The 24,005-nt window shown below is 42.8% G+C and overlaps 1 protein-coding gene across 4 annotated transcripts in view; it reads left to right on the top strand.

The window, feature by feature from the left end:
• Nucleotides 1–24,005, top strand: part of fhod3b (formin homology 2 domain containing 3b) — a 76,679-nt gene that overhangs the window by 50,054 nt on the left and 2,620 nt on the right. Inside the window, exons 6-25 of one of the 4 annotated variants that reach the window (XM_079275267.1) lie at nt 7,081–7,175; nt 7,974–8,085; nt 8,939–9,033; nt 9,653–9,796; nt 9,965–10,212; nt 13,752–13,862; nt 14,042–14,176; nt 14,581–14,631; nt 15,433–15,623; nt 16,476–17,030; nt 17,119–18,050; nt 18,465–18,623; nt 19,255–19,437; nt 19,746–19,865; nt 20,636–20,797; nt 20,923–21,113; nt 21,195–21,387; nt 22,674–22,697; nt 23,305–23,491; nt 23,800–23,961. In XM_079275267.1, coding sequence (XP_079131393.1) covers nt 7,081–7,175; nt 7,974–8,085; nt 8,939–9,033; nt 9,653–9,796; nt 9,965–10,212; nt 13,752–13,862; nt 14,042–14,176; nt 14,581–14,631; nt 15,433–15,623; nt 16,476–17,030; nt 17,119–18,050; nt 18,465–18,623; nt 19,255–19,437; nt 19,746–19,865; nt 20,636–20,797; nt 20,923–21,113; nt 21,195–21,387; nt 22,674–22,697; nt 23,305–23,491; nt 23,800–23,961 — 4,050 coding nt within the window. The remainder of the gene's footprint in view (nt 1–7,080; nt 7,176–7,973; nt 8,086–8,938; nt 9,034–9,652; nt 9,797–9,964; nt 10,213–13,751; nt 13,863–14,041; nt 14,177–14,580; nt 14,632–15,432; nt 15,624–16,475; nt 17,031–17,118; nt 18,051–18,464; nt 18,624–19,254; nt 19,438–19,745; nt 19,866–20,635; nt 20,798–20,922; nt 21,114–21,194; nt 21,388–22,673; nt 22,698–23,304; nt 23,492–23,799; nt 23,962–24,005) is intronic. The other 3 variants (XM_079275269.1, XM_079275268.1, XM_079275270.1) reach the window with 3 other exon arrangements.

Consider the following 24,005-nt stretch of genomic DNA (forward strand, 5'->3'; position numbering starts at 1 on the left):
ACTCTGTTTCATTGGTTTCTGTAAAACGGAGACGCAGAGAGAGAGAGAGAGAGAGAGAGAGCAGATTAAAGACAAACCAATTTCGGTCAACTTGAAGCAATTATTCCCGGCTTTGAAATGTTCACTGCTGACATTCATCGCCATAAGCTATGTTTTTAGCAACACTTTCGATGTTTGCCTTTCTTCGAGGCCGTGCTGTTTCTGTCTGCACACTGTTGTTTACAAAACGCCAGCTGTTTCTAAGTCTCAGTGGAACCAAGTTGAAAGTTAAGCTTAAGTTTTTGATCTATTGGAAATTAGGGAAGCAATCTTTTCTTTTTTTTACACCTTTAGAAGCAGTCTTGGATACATTTTTGGGAAAATACATTCTTAAACATTCCATAAATTACCCAGAGGGCCATATTTCCTCACATGCTGTATTATATTACATAGGCTTACACGCTATAAGTTATATTGGTGAATTTATAGCATTTATAGAATTCAAATATATCATGCCCATATTTCATTATCTATCATCTCTCTCTTTCTATCTGCGTATGTCTCTCCCTCACCTGCTACCATTTTCAGATCAGCAAGACAGAACATCAAGTGACACGTCTGTGTACCAAATGTGTGTGTCGCTGTGTACAAACACAACAGCTGCTAAGTTCTCTTGTTCACTCCTTTGTAGTATCATGAGTTTAATCAGTGAAACCAGCTGCTCTGGTGTTAAGTTGGATAGGGATAATCAATCATTAGAAAACTTTTACTGTAAGTTGGTATCTTTGTAACTATGTCAGCTTGATAATCAACAGATCATTTGTCAAATTAAAAGTTTAAATGTTTGACTGGCTTTCAGATAGAAAGGATGTCATGTAGCTGATGTCACGACGACATTTTCCAATGTACCATTTCATACTTGAGTGACATTTTATTTCTCTTGATTTAGAATTAGGATCATTGTTTTTTTTGTTGTACTCTGACCCAATTTCTGTAACAGAATTCTCCCCTCGCTGGTTTGACCATTTCGCTAAGTGGAAATCCAGGCGTAGTTGGGTTAACAGTGATGTTGGAAGCTCTTGTTGGAAACAGTGTGTTTTGTGTTGTCTGGCTGTGTTATAGGTCGTCAGTTCTAGAGGGGGGGAGACCTTTACTATGGCCCATCGTCTGGATTAACTTTTCCATTCTGTCTGGGCTGGGTCAGGAGGCTTCGTGCAAATGTATCAACGTACTATATGCGGGTCATTATAGGTGTAATCCTTTCCTTGTTTGAGTGAGCTATCATAAAAGTTTAAACTTTCACCACTAAACCAAACTAACTCTCAAAGAAATTCCCCAGAAATATGTTCATGAATTTCAAAGAGAAAACCAATTATATTTTTTTATATAATTTAGCATCTTTACCTGAGACTTCTCTCTTTTTGGATGACAGAAATGACTTAATTTGCTCAAAGTGAATTGAGGAAATGAGGGCAAGACACGGTTTCAGCCAACAACCTCTCAACTGTCTTTGCTCCACTGGCAACACTGACAAACAAGCACTGTGTGCTCTGTTTCATACACCACCTGTCACTTTAGCATTACCCACAGGATCGCACTTGGAGGAATCAAGTAAAAAATAAATTGACCAGTAAAAAAAAAAAAAACATATGCTGTTTTCATGTTTTTGGTTAAGATTAGTCCCACCCTGTCCTCCCTCTGTGTCAGACCCTGCAGCCCCCTTTAGATCCCCCTCACTTGAGCAGACGGCTTGCATCTGAACCCAATTCAACCCCACCTGCCTGACCTAAATTCTGCCTTCCCCCTTTCTCTTCTCCCTTCATCTCTAGAAGTTGTCAGCCTTAGCAAAGCGACTGGCAGTGGAATCATAACGCTGCAGCTTGTTTTACTTTAACAGAATTCAGTATACACGCCAATTATGTTCGAAGGATGTTTGATTTGGTTCATTTCTAAAGCTCTTACTTTATCATCTCCGACCTTGCCGTCTAAGATACATAAACTATAATTTGGAAAATAAATACATCTTTGGCAGTAATGTAGCACACGGGCAGATCGACTGAAAGCCTCAGCACTGGAGTGGGTTTTTTACGGCTGATTCCTGAGAGCTGACTGTTTTTTGGGACTGAATTCAGCATATGGCTGGCCAGAACCAGAGCGAATCACACCACTACTCTCTCAAGAGTTGTAAGAATTTACCGCAGCGCATCTTTCAGATCACTCTACGAGTGGGCGGATGGCATGCAGTATAGCTTTCCTCCAAAGTCTTCCCCACTTGGACGTGATGGGAAAAGCTCATCGGTTGGGCTTTCCCCAGTTGTTCATTGTCCTAACGGAATGTTCTGAAATGCAGGACTGTATAAACTGAAATCTATCTGCTTGATAATATTTTGAATGCAGAGGAAATGGAGAAATATTACATGCATTCGCCTTTTGAATTTCTTTGCAGTGTTGTTGTCTACTCGGCTCACGGTGCCTGTAGAGCTTGCTCAGATAAATACTGGAAAGGCTCCCCTGCCTTACGTCATGCTATTGCTCCATGAGGTTTGTTTGTTTGTCTGTCGGGAATTTGTTTTGGCCTAGGCCCTCAGTAAATTGTGTCAAATACTGGCAAACAAGTATTCCGGACTGCAAATGGAAGCATCCCCCTGTTGTTTTACTGTATGGGGCTCAATGTAAGTCTGGCAGTCAGCTCTGAATTGGTCTGGTGGAGGCCGTTTGTCTGGCTCTAATGGTCTCCGTCATTAGCTGAATAACAATTGGAACTTATCATGAACATGACTTATTCAGTTAATAATTGTCATGCGTGTTAACTGGTCTTTTTATGGTAGACAGGATCTAAATGAGAAGTTGGCTGGAGGCAATGCTGTAGTCATGTTAAATGTCAGTAATGTAATGTTCAAACGCTTGCTGGATCACGATGGACAAACCAGTCTGTGTCTCTTTCCATGTGTTCCCAAAGTCTAGCATGGACACGACTCTTGAATTTAACATAATCTACCATAATTATGGTGCCACAATAGAACAAGAATCTACATTAAAATATATATTTTTTCCAGACTTTGCAATAAACCCCAATTAGCTCAGGTGGGTTCAAGTCCTTGTAACACACATGTTGCTGTCAGACCGTTTGGCCGACCCAGTTTTGATGAATTCCAAAATGTAAATGAAACCAAAGTAGTAGTGGGGAACGGTCTTATAGAGGGGAAGCTGTTGAGTTGATTTCTTGCAACTTCACAGATAAGTGTCTTTTTTTTTTTCCAAGTCAGCTGGCTCGTGTCGGCGCTGCCACCCGGACCTCAGAGTGCTTCTCACCTCGGCAGTGGTCAGGGAGCAGCCCTTCCTGCACATTCCTGGGGCTGTGGAAGATAATTGCTGTGGTTTATGAGAGGGAGAGGCCCTGAAGAAACACTTCCACCAAACCTCAGTTGCATTAGTTTTTACTCCTCTCAGAGTTCTGGTTCAGACACAGGAACAGGGTTTGTCTCTTCCACACAGTGTGTGTGTGTGTGTGTGTGTGTGTGTGTGTGTGCGTGTGTGTGTGTGGTTCCCTTCTGCAGCTGGATATCGTTCAAGTGTTCTCTTCACTCGTAACGTATATTAAGTATTGAAAGAAAGGGAGTGTGAGAGTGCCAAGCTGCTCATTGAACACTTCCAAGTTTGTTTTTAGCTAAATCTTTCTTCCCCGGCTGTCCTTTCCCATAATGGCAAACATTTAAATTCTAATCACTGAGTTTTGAAGGCAGCTCGTTGTCTGCCAACAGCTCATTACGTGACATACATGCAAAGGGTCTTAGCGATGTTATTGTTGTACTTTGTGTGAGGTATTATAGAGCTGCTCATGATTACTCGAATGGAGGCCCACATTTTTGGCCCCAGATCAGTGCTTGAAGTCGAGTCTGTCCCGTACAGACTCAGCACTCACATGCTCTTCTTATTAACCCTCTTCCGAAGTTATTGATGACTGTCTGTTTTAGAGTTTAAAAACAAATCCTATGTTCTGGACCCACACTCGGCTATTCAGAGAGTTACAACGCTGGGAAAGTACACCACATTATAATGATTTAATTTTACTTTTAAAGCCTGAACTACTCAAAGGTAACTTTCCATTTTCCGGAGCAGTTTCACGACTAATTGACTCACAAGTGTGTGGAAATCAGTTCCATTTGAAGTTCACAAAAGGCGATTGTTTTGAGAGTCATTAGACGTTTCCTTTTGACAGTTTCTGACCAGACCCTTAAGTTTGCAGTTTCCTATCATGAAAGTGTTTTTTTTTGTTTTTGTTTTTCAAACAGTTACAGTGTCGGTTTACCCAACTGTTCACAGGGTAACAGTCCATGTGGTTTCTGGAACTCAAAGTTGAACTGTTCGTAAATGGCAGCTGGCATTGAATAATTCCAAGAAGCAGTCGTTTTAATGAATCTGAGAGAAAAGTTCACGATTTTTTGCGGTTTCTGGCGTCGTTCATAAGTGTTTGAATATCATATTGTTTCCGGATCTCAACTGCACACTAAATTAGATGAACATGATGGAGACATTCACTCAGATTTTATTTTACTTGGCTACATGCTTACAGTTTTAAAAAAAAGCCCAAAACCTTTCGTTGATATCTTTAAATAACGTCTTATGATAATATGTCAGAATGGTCTAAAAGTCATTTGATTTTGTGGTTGACTTTAGGGAGCAATCAGTGACGTCTCATCTGTCAGCAGCTGAACATTCATGTTGCGTAATAACACTTTAAAAAGCCTCATGAAGGCCACCTATCTTTTGTCACCCGTGGTTTCAATGGCACATTCCTCAAAACCTCACCAGATACTGTACACAGGTGCACACCAGAGATAAAAGTCTGTGTAGTGATGATATTGCAGGTCAGACATCGGCTACCAGTTTAAAAAAGAATTAAGTAGATTCCCTTCTCATTCAGCAAAACTCACAGCTGTTTGCGTCTGTGTATAAAGAGTTACTGTTAATAGTTAGTTCAGCCACTTTTGACATGCAAGCTAGATCTTTTCTTTTCTTTTTTCAAACCATAGGAATCCATTCTGGACTCAACAGACCAGCTGTAGGTCATGTCATTACTGCTGTCACTCGTCTGTCAGCGGTGATCTCATACAAAGAGCGGGGGGGGGGGAGTCACAGGAGAGGGTGACACTGGCCCGTGCTGACTGAGGAGGTTAATCATGTTTTCATAAACACGCTCTGATGTGGTCCGCTTCGGTTCGCCATGTTGTCCAAGCCGCTGACTGCTGTGACACACGGCTCTCAGCTCGCAGCAGGAGAGGAGTGTTAGGAATGCTCCGGCCTGACATGTTGTGAGTAATTAACCCTGATTGATAAAAGATGAACTGCCCCTGCTGCTGCTGCTGCTGCAGCGGGCCGTCAGCATGCACACACACACACACACACACACATGCACACACACACACATGAACTCATGCGTCCACCCACCTACAGACTCTCACGTACCATGCACACACAGCAGCTGCACCTGGGAATTTTGGCTTATCTACAGCATATTCATGATTTTCATACCCCCCTAGAGAAGAGGAGAGGAAAAATGTATGACAGAATCTCATCATAGCATGTCTGAAGAAACACGGCAGGAGGAGATGACATGGCATTCTGTTTAAGAGCCCTCAATAAGTCAGTTTAAGTATTTTATCGAGTTATTGGCCAAAAATTGAACTCTGACAGTTTCTATGTTATTGTTAACAGTTCAAAACACCTGGTGTGTCAGCTTTGCAGCCCATGAAGGAGTCTCCAGCTACTCATTTCTGTACTTGATCAGCACAAGCTCATCACCTTTTGTCACATTTGAAAAAGACAGGAATTTCATGTCTTTTTCCAAATATTCTCTTCGGTATTACCCACCCCCAAAAAACCTATTCAGCTTCTGCCAAGAACTAGTCAACCAGGCCTTCCAAAAATGTTCCACTTTCAATGTCTTCACGTGTTTATACAACTAAGCTTTTTTTCCCCACATGTCAGCTAATGTATCACCTAAAGTTGCAGCGGGTTCAAGCTGAGCTCATCCTGTTGCTGTGGTCTTCTGTGTGAATGCATTAACTCCCCGTGGATGGCCACTGAGATGGTGTTAAAAAAAAAAAAACTACATATTAAAAAGAAACGTTTGTCTGTTACACTTCTTTCCAGCAGTGTTTATCTCCCCCCCCCCCCCCATCTCCTCCTTTAACAGAAGCCCTACACTTGTAGTGCCCCCCATAGAGATCCCTTGGCTCTTATCATGTTCTTATTTATGTATCCCGTTACAGTTGGAAGTCATGTCAGCATCCAGTGAGGCACTCAAATATTTCCCTCCATTTTTGTCCACTGACTTGAGGGACGAGAGTCGTTTTTCTTTTTTAGGTCCTCACCCAATTGTTTTGGTTTTTATCTCCACAGCAGCTCGAATCACTTTAATCATGATGGGCAGAGGAATATTGTTAAGCCTTTTCACTAACAAAACACGTTTTGTTGGTAACTGTGTGGTTGTTTATACGTGCATATGTGACAGCCACTGAACATTCTTTGAAAAATCTACGTCATTGGTCATACACTACTGTGTAGGTCCTGTTTACGGACATATAGGGTGGGCTGAAGATTGTGAGATTGTATTTTTTCTGTCAATTTTTTACATATTTTACATGCTTTTCTGTCCAGCACCTGGTATTTAGCATCTGGATGCGCATGCTTTTTAAAATTTTTATTTTGCATTACACTGTGAGCTGTACAAAAGTGGTATGATGGTCAATTTTCTGTTTTCTGTGCTACATCATTATACACATAAACGCTTCATAATTAGCTAAAAACAAAGATCGAGGGGCATTTTTAGGGTTTCTCTAGGACTCTAAAGCAAACCAGATGAGACTTTGTTGTTAAAGTTTCACCTGCTTTGCGTAGAAAGGAACCCACTCAGAATCGTGATCACTGTTAATAACAAACCCCAAACATTTTTAGCAAACATTTACTCTTCTTCTAGTTTTTTTGGGGTGCTAAGCAGGACAAATACGGACAGTTTTTAGTGAAAAGAAGAAATAAAACTCATGGCAGATGATTAACCAAACTCCATCTCTTTCTTTGTCTGTCTCTCTCTCTTTCCAGCTCTCGGTCAGATAATGCTGTATGTGGATGGGATGAACGGCCTCATATCTCACACTGAAACGGTCCAGTGGCTTTACACTCTGGGTGGATCCAAGGTAAAGATTACGAACACTAAACACAGTCGATATGCTCTGCAATCAACTCAGCAAACCCATCTGTGCACTGACGACATTGAAATAATCACATCCTCCTCACATACTTCCCTCTGTCATTGTGATCCCCTCGGCCCTCTAGTGGTCAGATTCTGTAATGTGAAGCATATTTGCAGAGGAGGGAACTACGTGAACTCTTCACTCTCTCTGCCTTCTCGTGTAAATGTTGAAATAGTTTTTCCCAATAATTTTATATGGTAAATTTCCACTGTCTGTTGTCATTTTGACAATGATCATTGACAGGGCTGTCGCTTGTCCAGTGGTAGTGCTGATGTGGCAGCTCTTTAGACAAAAGTTTAACTCAATTAACACTGGTTTAATCACCACTGACATGATCGATTGTCACTCTCAAGCAAATCAATAACTCCGCCGTGTATCACCCCAATTACTCCACTCTCTAATTGTTTTCTCTCTCCTCATATTTTTGTAGGAGTGTAAATTTAGAGTTTTAGTCGACTGCAACAGTATTTTAAGTCCCTTGAACTGTTTGTAATAATCCAGTCTTAATTTTATTCTGATTGTCACAGGAAGTTCTTATCAAACTCTCAAGTCGTCTCAGACAGGAAAAGCTTTTATTAGACAATAGCTGGCGCATCACCGGTGTTGAGCTGGTCCATTTGTTTGAGCAAAAGCATTACATTTACAGTTGAAATGAAGTGGATTGTGTGTTACATGCTTGGATTTCGGGGGCTGTTGCCACATTGTGATTTCTGTGTTTCCTGTATTTTTCTCTTTGTGTAGTTCCGTCTGGTGGTGAAGACAGCCCTAAAGCTGTTGCTGGTGTTTGTGGAGTACACCGAGTCTAACGCCGCCCTGCTCATAAAAGCTGTGACCGTTGTGGATGCCAAAAGAGGTGAGCATTCGGGAGACTTTGGGATGCTAAAGTCAATACCTGCAGACAGACTGTCGGGGCATCAAGAGCTGGTCTGACTCTGTCGATTCATCGCGTGATGTATTACACCAAATTAGTTTTACCTGAATGGGTTTTTTCCAGCTAATAAGAGATTGTTTTCATACCTCTAAAATAAAATTTGCATTGTATCAGTTGTAATTCTCTGTTGTTAAATGTCTCAAGTGAAACCAGCAGTGAAATATTAAAGGAATACCGTAAATAATGTAAAAATGAAATAATATAAATTCTCATTTCGGATAGATTTCTCCTCCAGATCTTCTAATCAAGTCATCCATGGCGGCTGTAGTGCTGCTCAGCTGCCCTCAGATCACAGTTCCCTGTTACACAGCAGTCAGATCAGTTGTCCTGGGCAAGCTCTCTAGCTATGCATGGAACGAGGCTCATTGAGAAAGACTGTAACTCCTGTCTGCAGCAGGGTTCAGTTACCTGCCTCTCTAAAGGCTCCACATTGTACAACAGGCGGTTGAACATCAGCCGTGCAGGGGTCGGGTATCCCTCTGTCTCAGCTCCCCGATCCTGTCACGTCTGCTGTTGCGTAAGAAGACTGAACCTGATCCCCATGACTCCTGATGAGAAGGAGGTGGACATGACACTTGTGTCTGAGGCACGCGGCTGCTCCGGTGATCAACTCGCCCCTGCACCGTTATGGCTGCATTTCTCTTACTCGAGCCATGAGATGACAGAACTATTTTTACGCTCTAAGATCAGCAAATGGATGAAATCAGACTTTACTATAACCTGGTGGCGTTTCTCTGTTGATATGCAATGTGTTGCATGCCTTTTGCTGCTGCAGAAACAAAACTGTGGTCAAACATCATGGAGATCCTAGATGAGAAGGATGGAGTGGATACAGAGCTGCTGGTGTATGCAATGACACTCATCAATAAGGTCAGTGAAAGAATACAACGAGCTCCTGAACTGTCTTATCTTCTCTCTTGGTCTCTATCGCTCAAACCCCCTCTGGGTTTCTTATCTGCATTGTTCCCAAAATGTCATCTGATCTGCCAGACCCTTTGTCATATTGAGCTTTTTAAAGGACTTCAGTAGGATCTGACTCATTGTTACTCTTCGCGCTCCCCCTTATTGAGTAAAGGAGTCGTTGCAGCAGCAACAACATATTGATTTCACTAAAGATAATAATGGATTGTACAGTATCATGTATATAATGAACCGGTGTTGTTATTCAAACACGGGGAAACTTTCATCCAACTGGAGTCAAAATACCGGCATACTGAAATGCCGGCGTATTGAAATGTAATCTGTAGCCAGATATGGTATCTAATTTATATATATAAATGAGATACTTTTTACATATATAAATTAGATACCATATCTGGCTACAGATTACATTTCAATACAAGGAAACAAAACAACTTCAGAAGAAATGTTACACCCTTTCACTCTCTCAGGCGATCTTTCTTTATTTTTGTAATTCATTTTTTCTTTCACAATTAATCTAAAATATTGCAGAGACAGTTTAGAACTCTTATTGTGGTTTGTGTTTCAGACTCTGGCAGGCCTCCCGGACCAGGACTCATACTATGACATGGTGGACTGTCTTGAGGAGCAGGGCATTGAAGCCATGGCCCAGAGACACCTGAGCAGGAAAGGCTCTGACCTCGACCTCGTCGAACAGTTCAACATCTACGAGGTAAGAAAGCATGCACTGCCACATCATCTCATCACAACTGGCCTTAATGTGATTTTATTGGACATGTGTGTCCCACAATCGACTGAGGTCACATGACTTCTCACACACTTATACGGCAGACAGCAATGAAGTGTGTGCCAAGGTTTCTCTGTGATGCCTTTGATCCAGACGATTCTCCGGCACGAGGACGGAGACGATGAAACCCAGTTGCCTCCCAGCGTCCGTAAGGACCGCAGACGGGCCAGCGTCGGTGGCACCGACGAGAGGCGAGGCCTGGAGAGAAGACGCAGCCGGAGACATTCACTCCAGAATAGCAGAGGCCACGCTTCTGCCCCAGCATCACCCAGCGGCCCTCATTCTCATGCAAGCAGCTTCCTGCCCTTCGGTGGCCAACGCATTGAAGACATCAGTGAGAGGTGAGGCCGGGGGAGGACAGAGAAATGGAAAAGTGGAAGATTTTCAAAAGGAAATAAGAAACTTAATCCTTTCTTCTATTTTAGCTTGAACTTGGTCCGATCCTTGTTTTAAAAGTTCAGCCAGGGGGGTTTGTTTTGATTATGTATATTGTAAGCCCTGAGAGATAGCTGGAGAGATGCGTCTATTCTGTCCGGAGCCAAAGCAGAGAATTTAATTATATAGTAATTTAAAGAACGGCAGAGAGGAGACTGTTACTGCAAAGTGACATTTGAATTCATTTCCCCACTATCAAGACGTGTCCCTGCCTCAGATGGAAATAGGAAGCTTCTGTAAACACATGATATGAACTATCTGCTCTCTGTCTCAAGTCATGCTTCCTTCAGTGAGAGTGGAGTTAACTCAAACTCCACAATGCCATCTGTTTTTCATACAGCAAACCTTTGGGACTACACAAACTCATAGAAACCACAACTGGTGATTCAGGCAAGAAGCAAATCGCAATCTTGTTTAATTGTGTAGTAGCTTGGACGATGCCCTGTAAAAGCACCAGAAAAACACATGAAGTCATTCATTATTCCACTTTTTATTATAGGCCACATAATAGCAGACAAACACTAGGCTTGAATTTTAAACTAGGAATTGTTTGTTGCCTAGCATATGCCCTCATGTTCCTGGTAGCACTCAGGTCTTCAGGTATACTTACATTCAGTCCAGCAGGTCATATGATACCGTCATACTGGACTAGCTTCTTCCAGTCCACCACAGGAAATCCGCGCTGCCTTTGAAGATCACCATTTTCCATATTGTTAATGAAATCCAGACATCCGAGACAGATCCAGAAGAAAAGTGGCCACAGACTTGTGAATGACAAAGTATCCCAGACTATCTGCTCAAGCAAACAACATATCTTCTACATCCCCAACACTTGTTATTCAATTTAATGTTTTTCTCCTCAATTAAAATCACAGGGAGATGGGGTTTTTGTATTAATGGGTAACTTTGGTATGTTTCACATGAACCCATTTTCCCCTTTTGTGTCCGACTGACTAAAGGGGACTACAATTTTCGAAACTGGTCTCAGATTGATCGAGAACGCTGTGGACTGCAGCCGCTAAACGGGCTGCAATGTAAATTGCTCAGGACAATTCATTACCGTCGGTTTGAGTCCTCTAAAAGTGTTTGTTTTTTGCCACTGACGTATTTCTTTTTAAGTGTCGGACAATATTATGGAAAGGACCCTACAAAGAAATATAGTTTTGTTCACCTTTCCATTGATGCGGTCTGTTTTTTTATTGTGTCTCACCAAGTTTAGCTCAAGAAGTCTCATTCTGAATTGTCAAAATCAGCTTAATATTCAGCCATGACAATACAAATATTTCAGATAACACTAAGATACGTTTTATGTACTCCAACACAACGAACTCTGACAACACCGGCTCTCCTCTGTACAACTCTCACTCTCGTTTCCACTGTTGTCTTCTGGCAACAAGTCACACGACACAACAACAAACAGACTGAATCAAACAAAAGGTAGAAAGGATTTTTATTTCTCTGTAGGTTTACATCATTTAGTTTGACACTTAGACAGTTGTCAAAACCTACTAACCCTTTTCCACATCCTTCAATGTTTGTCTCTCTTGTTATTCTTCCAATGCTTTTGGTGTTTGTCATTTCTGTCTGTTGTCTCGTCTGGCCTTTCCTCTGCTCTGTGTTTTCATTGTCTCTGTCCACTTTCTCTTTTCTCTTGCCTGCCTACATCCTCCCTTTCCTCCTTTCAACCCTTGATCCCTCCTCTCGCCACAGAGAAGAGGACGAGGAAGAAGAGGAGGAGGAGGAGGAAGGAGAGGAGGATGAGGAGGGAGAGAAGGAGGAGGATGAGGAGGACGAGGCAGATTATGAAAGTCATCCAGTCACTGAGTCCTCTAGACAGGGCGCTCACAGGTATTCTAGGCCAACAGGTTCCAAGCGTCATTCCCCTTTTCCCTCACACAGTTTCTCCCGATAGCTTTTCTTCCATTTGGACTCCTACTCTGTTGTATTTTGTCATCCTAGTGTGGCTCCGTCTGTAGCAGACACTCCTAACATGTGTTTGAACTTAAAGTGTATGGGCAACATCCTCCTTAAAGCCAGTGACCAGCCAGGGCAGAGAGAATATCTCAGCGTCAAGACCAGGATATCGTCTCCTGTGTCCATTGCACCTAAAAAGAGGACCTTTAGTCCTTGGTGGGTTCCTCCCCGGCCACCTGACTGTGATTACCGTTATTGTCAGACTACCCCAGCCTCACCCAACACTCAAAAATGTTTTCTTGATCATAGCTGCCTTTATTATCCCTCAGATGTGATTGATATGTTGCATGATCTGCCATCGCCAAAGACGTACTGTACCAGAAAAAGGAAAATCATAATTACTTCCTTTTTTAAGTTGCTGGAAAGCATTACTTTGCTGACATTTACTACTCATCTGTCTTCCGTTGTGGCTCTGCACCACAGTTAATCCAAGACAAATCAATAAGTGAATTCAAAGCATTAAGGAATTCAAAGTTTACAACATGAGTCACTGTCTCTTGGCTGTTCATGTTTCTGCAGAGGTCTGTAGCAATAGAAACATGGGAGTCCACCAACGCTGGAATGCCAGCAATTCCTTAGCATTGTATGCTAAATTCCATCCAAGCACTGTTTTCAATACAGTTGACATCAAGTAAAATAGTTGTATTCATTAGAATTGTACTGCAGTCTTATTACCTTCTAAATGGCACACTGAATAGGTAAGACAGACAGAGATATGGTCTTTCCCCCATTGGCTCCGTTGCTTTGTGGTCTTGTAGCCCTCCAACCTTTGACCGCTGTCTCGCTATGTTGTTTGTATGACTAACATATAATTATTTGATCTTTGGAGTGTCTGATCTGACTGTTACTCTCTTTTTCTCACTTCCATCTTCAGTCTGACAGATATAAACAACTCTCCTACATCTTACACAACTAGAAAGCCCAGCTGGGCAGAAAGGTAAGGCCAGGGGTCAACAGGTCAAGAGTAACAAGAGTGTGCAGGGACAAGATGTATGAGGGCTCTGAGGCCTTGTGATTTACATTAATCTCAGGAAGATGTGCACGTAATTCAATCTGCCGGAAAAGTTTGTCGTTGAACACTAGTGTGTTTCCAATGCACAATGTGTTGTGCAACTTTTCGAGGACAAAATGTGCATCATCTTCTATCAGATTCAACAAATACAAGGCCTCAAAAAAAAAGAGTAGGACTAGCGAAAAGATGCATTTAAGAAAGATTGTCCCCATGCGCATACATGGATGAGCAGTGCACCTGCAGATAGTTGATGGCCTCACATCAAAGCTATTCAGATGCAGAGGGAGAAGCGCTTAAGAGCACTCAACACAGTCATATCTCAGTGTAAGCTATCCAGCAGTATGACATTGGAATTCACATCACAGATTCGGGAAGTGTTGTTCATCGTTCTTCTCTGTCTTTCAGTGGAAAAATGTTTTCGGAGCGAACAAAGCATTTATTTTCCCCTTCTTTTAACAGAATCAGTGCCAATGGCAGTCCATACCCTGGCAGGCACAAGGCTCCTACATCACCCATTCATCGCTTCACTGCTTCAGCAACCTCCACACCAGACTCCAAAGCGGTCGACAGGTTGGCATCTTAACTTTTCCACAGCTGATGCAGAACATTTTGTCTGTATGGTTGATCATATACCTACAGTATAAAGCTCCCGTTTGAAAAAAAAATGTGTAAATACCAAAATCTAAATACAAACCAATCACTCAATTTTGATCATGTTATCACATTTGTTCTTTCTCTTTGTCGTTTAGACCTGCTCTAGGAGGCTTGCTCACTTCATCGTACAGACAGCATCAGGAGTCTCTGGCTGCGGAGAGAGAGAGGAGACGCCTGGAAAGAGAAGAGCGTCTGCAGAGAATCGAAAGAGACGAGAGGAACCGTTTGAAGTTAGTCTCACCCAACGGAAATACTACATGACTTCATGTCAGAAAGAATATATTGTTTCTTTACTTTGTAGGGAGCTGTACAGCCAATAAAGATGGGTTGGTATTTTTAGAAATAGGTGGCGACAGTCTTTACTCTGGAGTGATATTCACAAATCCCCCGTGAGTCAGATAAAAGCTGGGCTGTCTTTGTTTATGATGATGATGAGAAATACTGGATCATGGCAGGAAGAATCTGCAAAAGTATATGTTCTGCTCTGATGTCTTGTCGTACCTTTCTATGATGCTCTGTTTTGATTTCTTTGCACTCACCATATCAATTTCAGTTCAGCAATTGAAATATTACATTATATAAACTGTCAATTCAGGCCCTAAATTCTGACTCTGTTTCTATCTTTCTATCTCAGTCGAGATCATGTTGACAAGAGGGAAGAAGCAAGACAAGCCAGAGCGGAAAGGTGAGTTTACTTTAGTTCATGGGTTCCCATGGATCCGACAATAATGCTGCAAATAAGATAAAAGATAAGGTTTGTAAATACTTTGAGATTCTATTTTAAAGTCAGAATCAGATGTAAAGCCTTAGGATGATTTATAGGCGTTAGAGCTCCTTCAGACCTGATCCTCAATAAGACGTCCCAAAGTTAACAGGACCAGTGTGTAATTGTGTTTTGTCCTGGATGTGGTCCGGTTGTCTCCCTCTGACCGTGTGAGTGAGTCCAATATAATGTATAGCTCATTCTTTTGCCCATGCATTTTTTACGCCTGTAAAAAATCTGTGATTTGAGATCAGTAAACACCAGCCATTAAAGTCAAATAGCACTTTGGCAACTTTAATAAAAAAATGTATGTCATTTGTCATTATTGAACTCCCTGATTACAGCTCAATGTTTCTACAAATACATAGGAACAAGACAAATATGGCATATGTGTTCACAGCATACATTTTGACATCATGGCTATTATTCACTACAACTGAACAGAATCTTTCGTCACTGTTCGATGTAGCCTTAATATCTCTAATATGTAATATTTTCAGGGGCTTGTATTTTGAAGTCATATATCTCTGCACCCCTAAAAAAAATTTAAGTAATATTTTCAACTTAAAAAAAATGATTTGCAATCCTTTGCATGTATGTTTCTATTTGATTATATCACAACTATGATATGGCGGGCCAATTTTAAAACAGCTTTTACAACAGATCAGCATGCATCTTAACATCAGTGTACAGACTTCTAGAAGCTACATTTCATGATTGCAGGTACAAGGCTGTGGAGAGGCTAGCCGCAGAGGAGTTTGAGCGAGAGCGCCCCAAGGTGCCAACAAGAGGACGGACAGAGATCACGCTGTGTTTGAGTCCCAACCCTGCTGGCCGCTCTGCGTCCCGCTCTGCCACACCTTCGTCCATCATCTCACAGGATGACACAGTCGCCACTGCACACCAGGCGTCGGGTAACTAGTGTTTGCCAACCATTTATTCATCATTAGTACCCGAGTGATATGAGCATGAATGGACTGTAATGTTGGCTTGCAGAACTGGCAGAGACTACACTGGCCGTCAGTGCACCTGTCACACACACACTGGGCTTGGCAATAACAATTGACGAGAGTTTATTGCACAGAAATTAGATTTAGCTGCACTTCTGCTGAAAGGGATTACCGGTATTTACAATAACTACTTGACTTATGTGTGTGTGTATCAAAATGTATCAGTGATACACTAAGAATTGAGGAAAATAGATAATTTGATGTTGTATCTAAATGTACGTGTTGTGTCTAAATAGACTAAGATTACGCAGCTTCATTGTTTTGAGGCTTGCAATCAAAATGGCTGTTTCTCTCAATACTAAAGTACAGAGGTTTATTTTGGTAACAACTTGGTAACAAAAGTTCTAATTGAACTAGTTTGTTTCTCAGAAATTGTAAAGCATTGCTTCTCAGCCACTCACGTTATGGTTTACTGTGTGTGTGTGTGTGTGTGTGTGTGTGTGTGTGTGTGTGTGTGTGTGTGTGTGTGTGTGTGTGTGTGTGTGTGTGTGTGTGTGTGTGTGTGTGTGTGTGTGTGTGTGTGTGTTGTATGATCATGAGCTATGGTAACAGAATTTGATGATTGCTTTGTAAATTATTTCTGCAGTCTGGAAATGTACAGTCTCTCCGTGCAATTAAGGACATGTCAGGAAGCAATTTAAAGCCGTTTTAATTATAAACAAAGAATGCTTCTGAAGACTATCAGATAATATAAACACACATAACTGAAGTACTTCAAGTAACAATTTTGCTACGTTGTTTTGATTTCTCTTCCAGGAACAGAACATATTTCAGAGCCAAACCTTGACCCACAGACCAGAACCAAAAGTCCAGCGCCAGACTTAACAGTATCAGAACCTTCCCCCACACCTCCCTCTGAGCCAGGCGAGCAGCAGACTGAGACAGAGTCGCCTGCACAGACAGAGGATGTTGCTGAGACTCAGGCCGACCAGAATGTAGTGGCAGAGCCAGCATCAGATGAACAGTCTGGCGTGGAGAAGGAAGAGGGGCAAGAGCAGGAGGAGATTGAGGAACAGAAACTGGACATGGACAAGGTAGATGTGGAAGAGCTGGTAGAGGAGGCAGAGCCAGCAGATGTAGCAGGAGTGGGAGAGCCAGATGTGGAGGTGAATGTGGAGTTAGAGGAGGAGTTTGAGAAGGAGCAGCCAACGGAAAGGGATGTCGAGGACGGAGTACTGTTGAGTGAGAAGGAGAGACAGAACGAGGAAGTGAATGAAAAGGACAACTGCTCTGCATCCAGCATCTCCTCCACAAGTAGCACTCTGGAGAGGGAGGAGCGGGAGGAGAAACGCACCAATGACATTGAAGCAGGTATGATCGATGCTCATTCTATTCACTTACTTTGATATTCAGCGATGTATATTTTTATTCAATGTCACAATTCTCTCCGTATCAACAGGCCGATGGACACAGTGCATTAAAGACACAGATGTGAACGACCAGTGCAACAAAATACTCAACAGCAAGCGCTTCATGCTGGACATGCTCTACGCTCAGGCCACAACCGGCAAGGAGGAAGGGAATGTAGCAGAAACGGAGAAAGAAAACTGTAAATGTGAGAAGGATGCAGAAGTCAGTGACTCCTCTGTAGCTAGCTTGGCCAGCAGGATCTCCACACTGGAGGCTCACAGACAGGCCAGGGAAGAAAATGTGAAAAAAATGGAGGTGGGTCATCTGGACAACCAGGGCAGTGTCCGAGCAGTTGCGGAGAAGTTTGGAGATTTGGTCAAAGGCCTAACGTCTCCTCCTGAGGTCGAGGCCTCAAAAGAGCAGCAGCAGACTGACAAATCATCAATCGCGGCCTCGTCAACCTTAACCCCGAAGAAAGAGTCCGACTACATCTGGGATCAGCTGATGGCCGAACCTAGGGAGCTGAGGATCAAAGAAATCGACTTCACGGACCTGAGGGATGAGGATGACATGGACATTTTAGATATGGACAGTGTACTGGGGTCAGGTGACCTCATACCACCACCTCCACCTCTGCCATGTAATGCTGCACTGCCACCACCCCCGCCCCTGTTTGGGTGCCCTCCTCCTCCTCCTCCTCCTCCTCCCATCCTTGGCAAAATGATGCCCCCAGCCCCACCATTCATGGCCCCTATCCCTCCGCCCTCCCCTCAGCTGAGTCGAGGGGAGATGCCTCTCTTCCAAAAGAAAAAGAAGACCATCCGACTCTTCTGGAATGAAGTGCGTCCCGTGGACTGGCATTGTAACAGTCATAAATTCTGTAAGGAGTCTCTCTGGTCCAAACTGGAGCCAGTTAAACTGGACACATCCAAGCTAGAGCAGCTGTTTGAGTCCAAATCCAAGGAGCTGCCTGTCACAAAGGTAACTTCGTGTTCTGCTGTTACAGTAGAACCATTCTGTATTACTGTATACTTTTGGAGGTTTGTCTTCTCTCCCATGGCTCAGGATTTCTTGCTGTCCGGTATCATATAAGAAAGGGTCATTTTGTGAGTTGAGTGATACATTTTGCCAAACTACTGTCACCCTGGATGACATTTCAAATGGGTGAAAGCCTTCTTAAAATGTTAGTTTAATCACCTCCTGTCCATGGATCATTCAGGTGAAATACCCAAAACAAGTCTAAAGCAACTCTGTTGTGGTGAATAGGCTTCAAGGGGCTCTCGGTCATATCTCCATTTTGTAGTACTTTGTGTAGTGCATCTTAAACCATTAAGAGCTGATTCCACTACACAAGGTACATGATATAATATAGCGATGATTTGTATCTCTTTACAGAAAGCAGCTGTTGATGGCAAACGACAAGAAATCATAGTCCTGGACTCAAAGCGCAGCAATGCTATAAACATTGGCTTGACTGTCTTACCTCCTCCTCGCACCATTAAGACCGCTATTCTCAACTTTGATGAGTACGCACTGAACAAGGAAGGCATTGAGGTAAGTGTCTTTAAAGATACGTCCTGTATCTAAATTGGTACTGTATGCTATATAAGTACTGTCTCGTCCATCAGCTAAACCATTTAAATCCAAAATATAAATGTTTTTTCATGAATGATAATTACTCAGCAGCACACCGAAATACACTTCCATAAACCAGAGAGATTTAACTCCTGTGGATGGGATGGCCCGCAATGTTGACATATGTGGTTTTCTGGCTTTGTGGCTGTTCTCGCGTGATCAATCACAGCGATGATCAAAGATTAGCTCCACGTGCATATTTTCAGCTCGTTTTAAAAACCGTAGACTTTTCAGCAGATTGTGTTTAATATTGCATCCCTTTGGGGATATATATATAACCTGCAGTTTCCAGAGCTTCACCTTGAGTTCATTCTCAGTAAAAAGGAGTATTCCTCCCCACCTTTTGTCTCTGGAGATCTTTTCAGCCAGACAACAAAGACAAGGTTGAAAATTCAGATGTCACACAAGTTTGCAGGACAAATTGGGAACATCTTATATAAACAGAGCAATAATTTAACCTAGGCATTTTTGATAGGTTGACTTGATGAATGGTTTTATAACCCTTGATCCTTTCCCATCCTCTTCTCTGATTTCTTCTTTACTCTCCTAGAAAATCTTGACAATGATCCCCACAGAGGAAGAAAAGCAGAGGATCCAGGAGGCTCAGCTGGTCAACCCTGATGTCCCCCTGGGCAGTGCTGAACAGTTCCTTCTCACCCTCTCCTCCATCACAGAGTTGTCTGCTCGCCTGCAGCTCTGGGCATTCAAGATGGACTATGAGCTTATTGAGAAGGTCAGACACATCCCTGTCCATTGTAATCACAAGCAAACCCTATGGGGTCACAGAAGTAAAACATGATTTCATTTCATTTATTTCAACATTTATCTTTTTGTTACTTGGTATCAAAGGAATAGTTGTTCACCGTCATGTCTGTACAGTAGTTATGATGCTACAGCCAGCAGCTGCTTAGCTTAGCTTAGCATACAGACTGGGAACAGAGGGAAACAGTTAGCCTGTTAACGACAGACCGTTGACTGTAAGTTGTTATCAGGGACAGAGAAGATAACATGGTTCTTGACTACATTGTCATGCTCTTTTAGGAAGTGGCAGAGCCTCTGCAGGACCTCAAGGAAGGGATGGACCAGTTAGAGAAAAACAAGACCCTCCGCTACATCTTGACCACATTGTTGGCCATTGGCAACTTCCTCAATGGCACTAACGTGAGTAACCCTCAAGACAGTTATGGCTCAGAGCTTCCTGTCTTTACACTTTCTCTCCCTCTGTCTTTCACTCACTCCCCACCCCCCCTCCCTCCCAAATTCCCCCACACATATTTATTTGGAATGGATAACAGTGGACTCTCTATGTGTAGAAGAATGTGCTGCCTGACTGTCTGCACCAGACACTGTCCTTCTACAGTAAGAAATGCTCGCCAAGGCCTCTGCTGAACGTGGCTCTGTCTGTCAGGGAGGGGGAGAAAAAAGAGGGGGGAGGGGGGGGGGGGTTGTGTGTTTCTGACATTGTGTGTTGCTTTGTGCATTTCTGTGTTCTACTTTGTGATGGAGGTTTTGTCAGTATGTCAATGCGACCTGAGAGCCAAAACAGGGAAACGTAAGTCATCGATATCAAAACAAGAAGTTCCCGTAAAGAGTGGCTGCATTTATATTCTGCAGTAAGCCATTTAAAACTGGCAGCAGAACAAGGGAGATCCTGTTGGGATTACGTCTTTCATGATATGCCCGGGTTTCTTTTAGCTCCGCTGTGGTGAGCAGAACAATCAGTCAGGACTGAAGTAGATTGTGGTTTTTGATAATCACCAGCCAAATGAATCTGCACTTGGCGCACTCCATTGAGCCCCGTTTTTATGACCGTGCCAAAAAGGAAATTCACTGCAATTTGGTCCTCGACTAGGGGCTCTTGATTTTTAATTTCAGACAGTTGTTTCCGTCCCACATTCTGACCGTGTTGCTGTGTATGCATGCATCTCTAGGCTAAAGGCTTCGAGCTGAATTACTTGGAGAAAGTACCGGAGGTGAAGGACACGGTTCATAAGCAGTCTCTGCTGCACCACGCCTGCTCCATCGTGGTGGAGAAGTTTCCAGACAGCACTGATCTCTACTCTGAAATAGGAGCTATCACCCGCTTGACCAAGGTTGTTTACTCTTTAAAAACTCGCCAAGCAATTTGTCCAAAATATTAGTTTGTCACTAGTAGCAGTAAGTGAAATGCCATATCCACTGAAGAGAGTCCTCAACAATTCTGTGATACTTTCGTCAGGTGGACTTTGACCAGCTTCAAGACAATCTGGCCCAGATGGAGCGAAGGTGCAAAGCATCATGGGATCACCTCAAGGTCATTGCGAAACACGAGATGAAACCACCATTGAAACAAAAGATGTCAGACTTCCTCAAAGATTGTGCAGAGAGAATCATTATTCTGAAGATTGTACATCGAAGAATACTCAACAGGTGACTTTAGTTACTTCTTGAAGCATGTTTCCACCAAAGGATCTCTGTACGGTGATGTGACGTTTCTCTAAACATCTGCAGGTTTCATGCCTTTCTGCTGTTCCTGGGCCATCCGATATATGCGGTACGTGAGGTCAGCATTCATCGCTTTAGCAAGATCCTGAGTGAATTTGCCCTGGAGTATCGCACAACAAGAGAGCGCGTGCTACAGCAGAAACAGAAGAGGGCCAACCACCGAGAGAGGAATAAGACCAGGGGGAAAATGATAACAGATGTAAGTGCTCCTCACCACGAGCAAGGGTCGCACATACACTTTCTCCATTTCCTGCTCCTCGTCTTTGTTTAGTTTGTACTCTCTCAATTCTATGAGACAATATGAGCAATCCCTGGACACTAGTTACAGCCATAATCTGGTTAAAGCCTCAAACGTGGTGTTTCTGAGAGACACGGCATACATTTGCAATTACGTCAGCATAGTTCCTTGGTAATCACATGTATAGGTTACTGTAACAACAATCAGTGAGTTGCTTTTAGTGTATCTCATTTTGTAGCTGCAGCAAACTAAGAAAGGCCAGAGCAAACACCTCCCTGCGTGATTAAAATCCCTTCAACCCCGAGGAGTCTGCTACTCAGAGCAGACTCCACAGCGAGCCTTGGCAGGGGCCCCTCTCTCTTCAAAAAGGACCCTAATTAAATCACTGTGTGAAAATTCAAACCTTTGGATGTCCCTGAGAGAGAAATAACAAGGCCAACACCTTAAATGGATAGTTCGGAGTATTTGAAGTGAGGTTATTTATCTACAGTCAGTGTATTACCTACAGCAGATGCCTAGGTAGGTCGGCACACCAGAGTTTGGAGAAGCAGAGAAGAGTACCAGCATGGAAGCAAAGCAACGGACTGCTGCGAAGGGCTGCAGCAGGAACATGTATTTCAGACACCTGAAAGAAAGACTCACTTATAAAAACTATATAAGTTCAAGTGTGTGCTAGAATATTTCGCAACGGGGAAGTGAACTGTAAGTGAAACTTATCTGTACTGTTTTTGTCAATGAGGTCTGCTGGCTTTGAATCGATAAGTTTCACTTTCAGTTCACTTCTCCATCAAAGAGTGCTGTCCTCATACAACCCTCCTTCAAATAGTCTGGACTGTCACTTTAACCCCAATCTTACAAAAGCTATGTCCTTGATCTGCCACAGGTATAGAAATCTGACGATCAATAAGCCCAGGTAAAACCACAATGTCTTGTTTTATGTACAAATAAGATATAACGTGTTAATTAGCTTTAGAGTTGGCAGATTTTTTCCCCAAAATGTTGAACGTTTACAACCCAAATCAAGGATTACAGCCTTCTGTATGATTTGAGAAAATGCTACAACCTTTGTAACAACCAATTAGATAAATCAGTGGTGTGTTTACCAATCTGAAAACCTAAAAATTGTTTCCTGAATATTTGTCACTTTGTACCGGTATATAAAACGTTTTCACTTGACACCAGCAGTGTACTGTATTTACAACACACCTTTTTGGCATTTTGTTCTTCCATTTCCTTTCTCGCTGTAGAGTGAGGATGACAATGATAGTGAGGTAGGAGGGTGGCTTTGTGTGTAAACAAGTGCATGTGAACTTTCTGTTGTGACTAACATTCAACCACATTGTGCTGTCATAACTTTACAATAACGGGTGTATTTACGTGGATTAACAATGGACAAGTCAGCAGTCAGACTGACAGGATGTGTGTGGATAACCTTACATGAATGAGGACGCTTGACGATGTTGACAAAGAGACAAAAGAGATGCCCGCATGATGTCAGCTGGAGTGTGAAGAAAATCTCACTGGAGGAGTTGCAGCTACTTCCTGGTAGATATGATTGGACCTGAAAAGGGAAGCTACTCTGCAACCTGGCATGTCTGCATTGTTGCAACAAACAGTCATGGGGAGTTTTGTGCGTGTGTGTCACGGAATAAACAGCACTTTTAACGTCTGTGTGAAACTTTCAACTCTTCGAAATGACTAATTGTTTTTAATTTAGGCTGGAAAGTGCTGTGCCAGAGAATAAACTGTATGAAGTTTCATATTTAAAGCTTTTTTTTTTCCAAAATACTAAAAGTGCCAGAACAACGAGCTAAGTTTCACCGTCTCCTATTCATAAAATGTCAGAAATTGTAATCCTTTGTCCTCCTCCTCCTCCAGAGTGGTAAATTTGGCGGCGCCCCATCAGACTCACAGGAGATTCAGCCTCAGGGTATCCAGTATGCTGAAGATGCAGCCGAACATGAGAACATGAAGGCCATACTGAAGAGCAGCTTGCAGGGCGGAGAGAGTGTGACGTCCACGGTGCCAGGCCTCCGTACACGCACCAGAGCCAGCAGCACCAGAGGTCAGGCTCATGAACATGTTATAGCCATACTACTACTACAGTATAGTGAGACACAGAAATGTCATAAAAATGCATAGTAAAGCAGGTCATGAAAAATGAAGAATTGTTACAACAATTGTTATAACATTATACCTTATTCACATCAGCATCTAGGAATTATTTTGAGAATGTTAGCATGCTGATGTTAGCCTTGTTAACCTCACAGGACCGCTTAGAAGGCGGTCGACACTTCGTCTTGTTCTGCTAAACCTGCCCTGTTGTACGATCTGTCTGTTGTTTTCTTATTCATTGTGACCTTGCTGTTTTAGGGCGTGTTACCCCATGGTGCTCTGCCAGTGACGACCCGGTGAACTGCACAGATGACACAGCTGATGAGATCATGGAGAGGATTGTAAGGTCAGCCACTCAGGGGCCCAGCCAGCGGACGCAGCCTCGGGAGAGGAGACGGTCCAGATCCAACCGAAAATCACGTGAGTCGTGTCAACTATTGGCCAAGTGGCATCATTTATTATCA

The sequence above is a fragment of the Melanostigma gelatinosum genome (assembly GCF_949748355.1).
Source record: "Melanostigma gelatinosum genome assembly, chromosome: 9".
In the NCBI taxonomy this organism is placed as follows: domain Eukaryota; kingdom Metazoa; phylum Chordata; class Actinopteri; order Perciformes; family Zoarcidae; genus Melanostigma; species Melanostigma gelatinosum.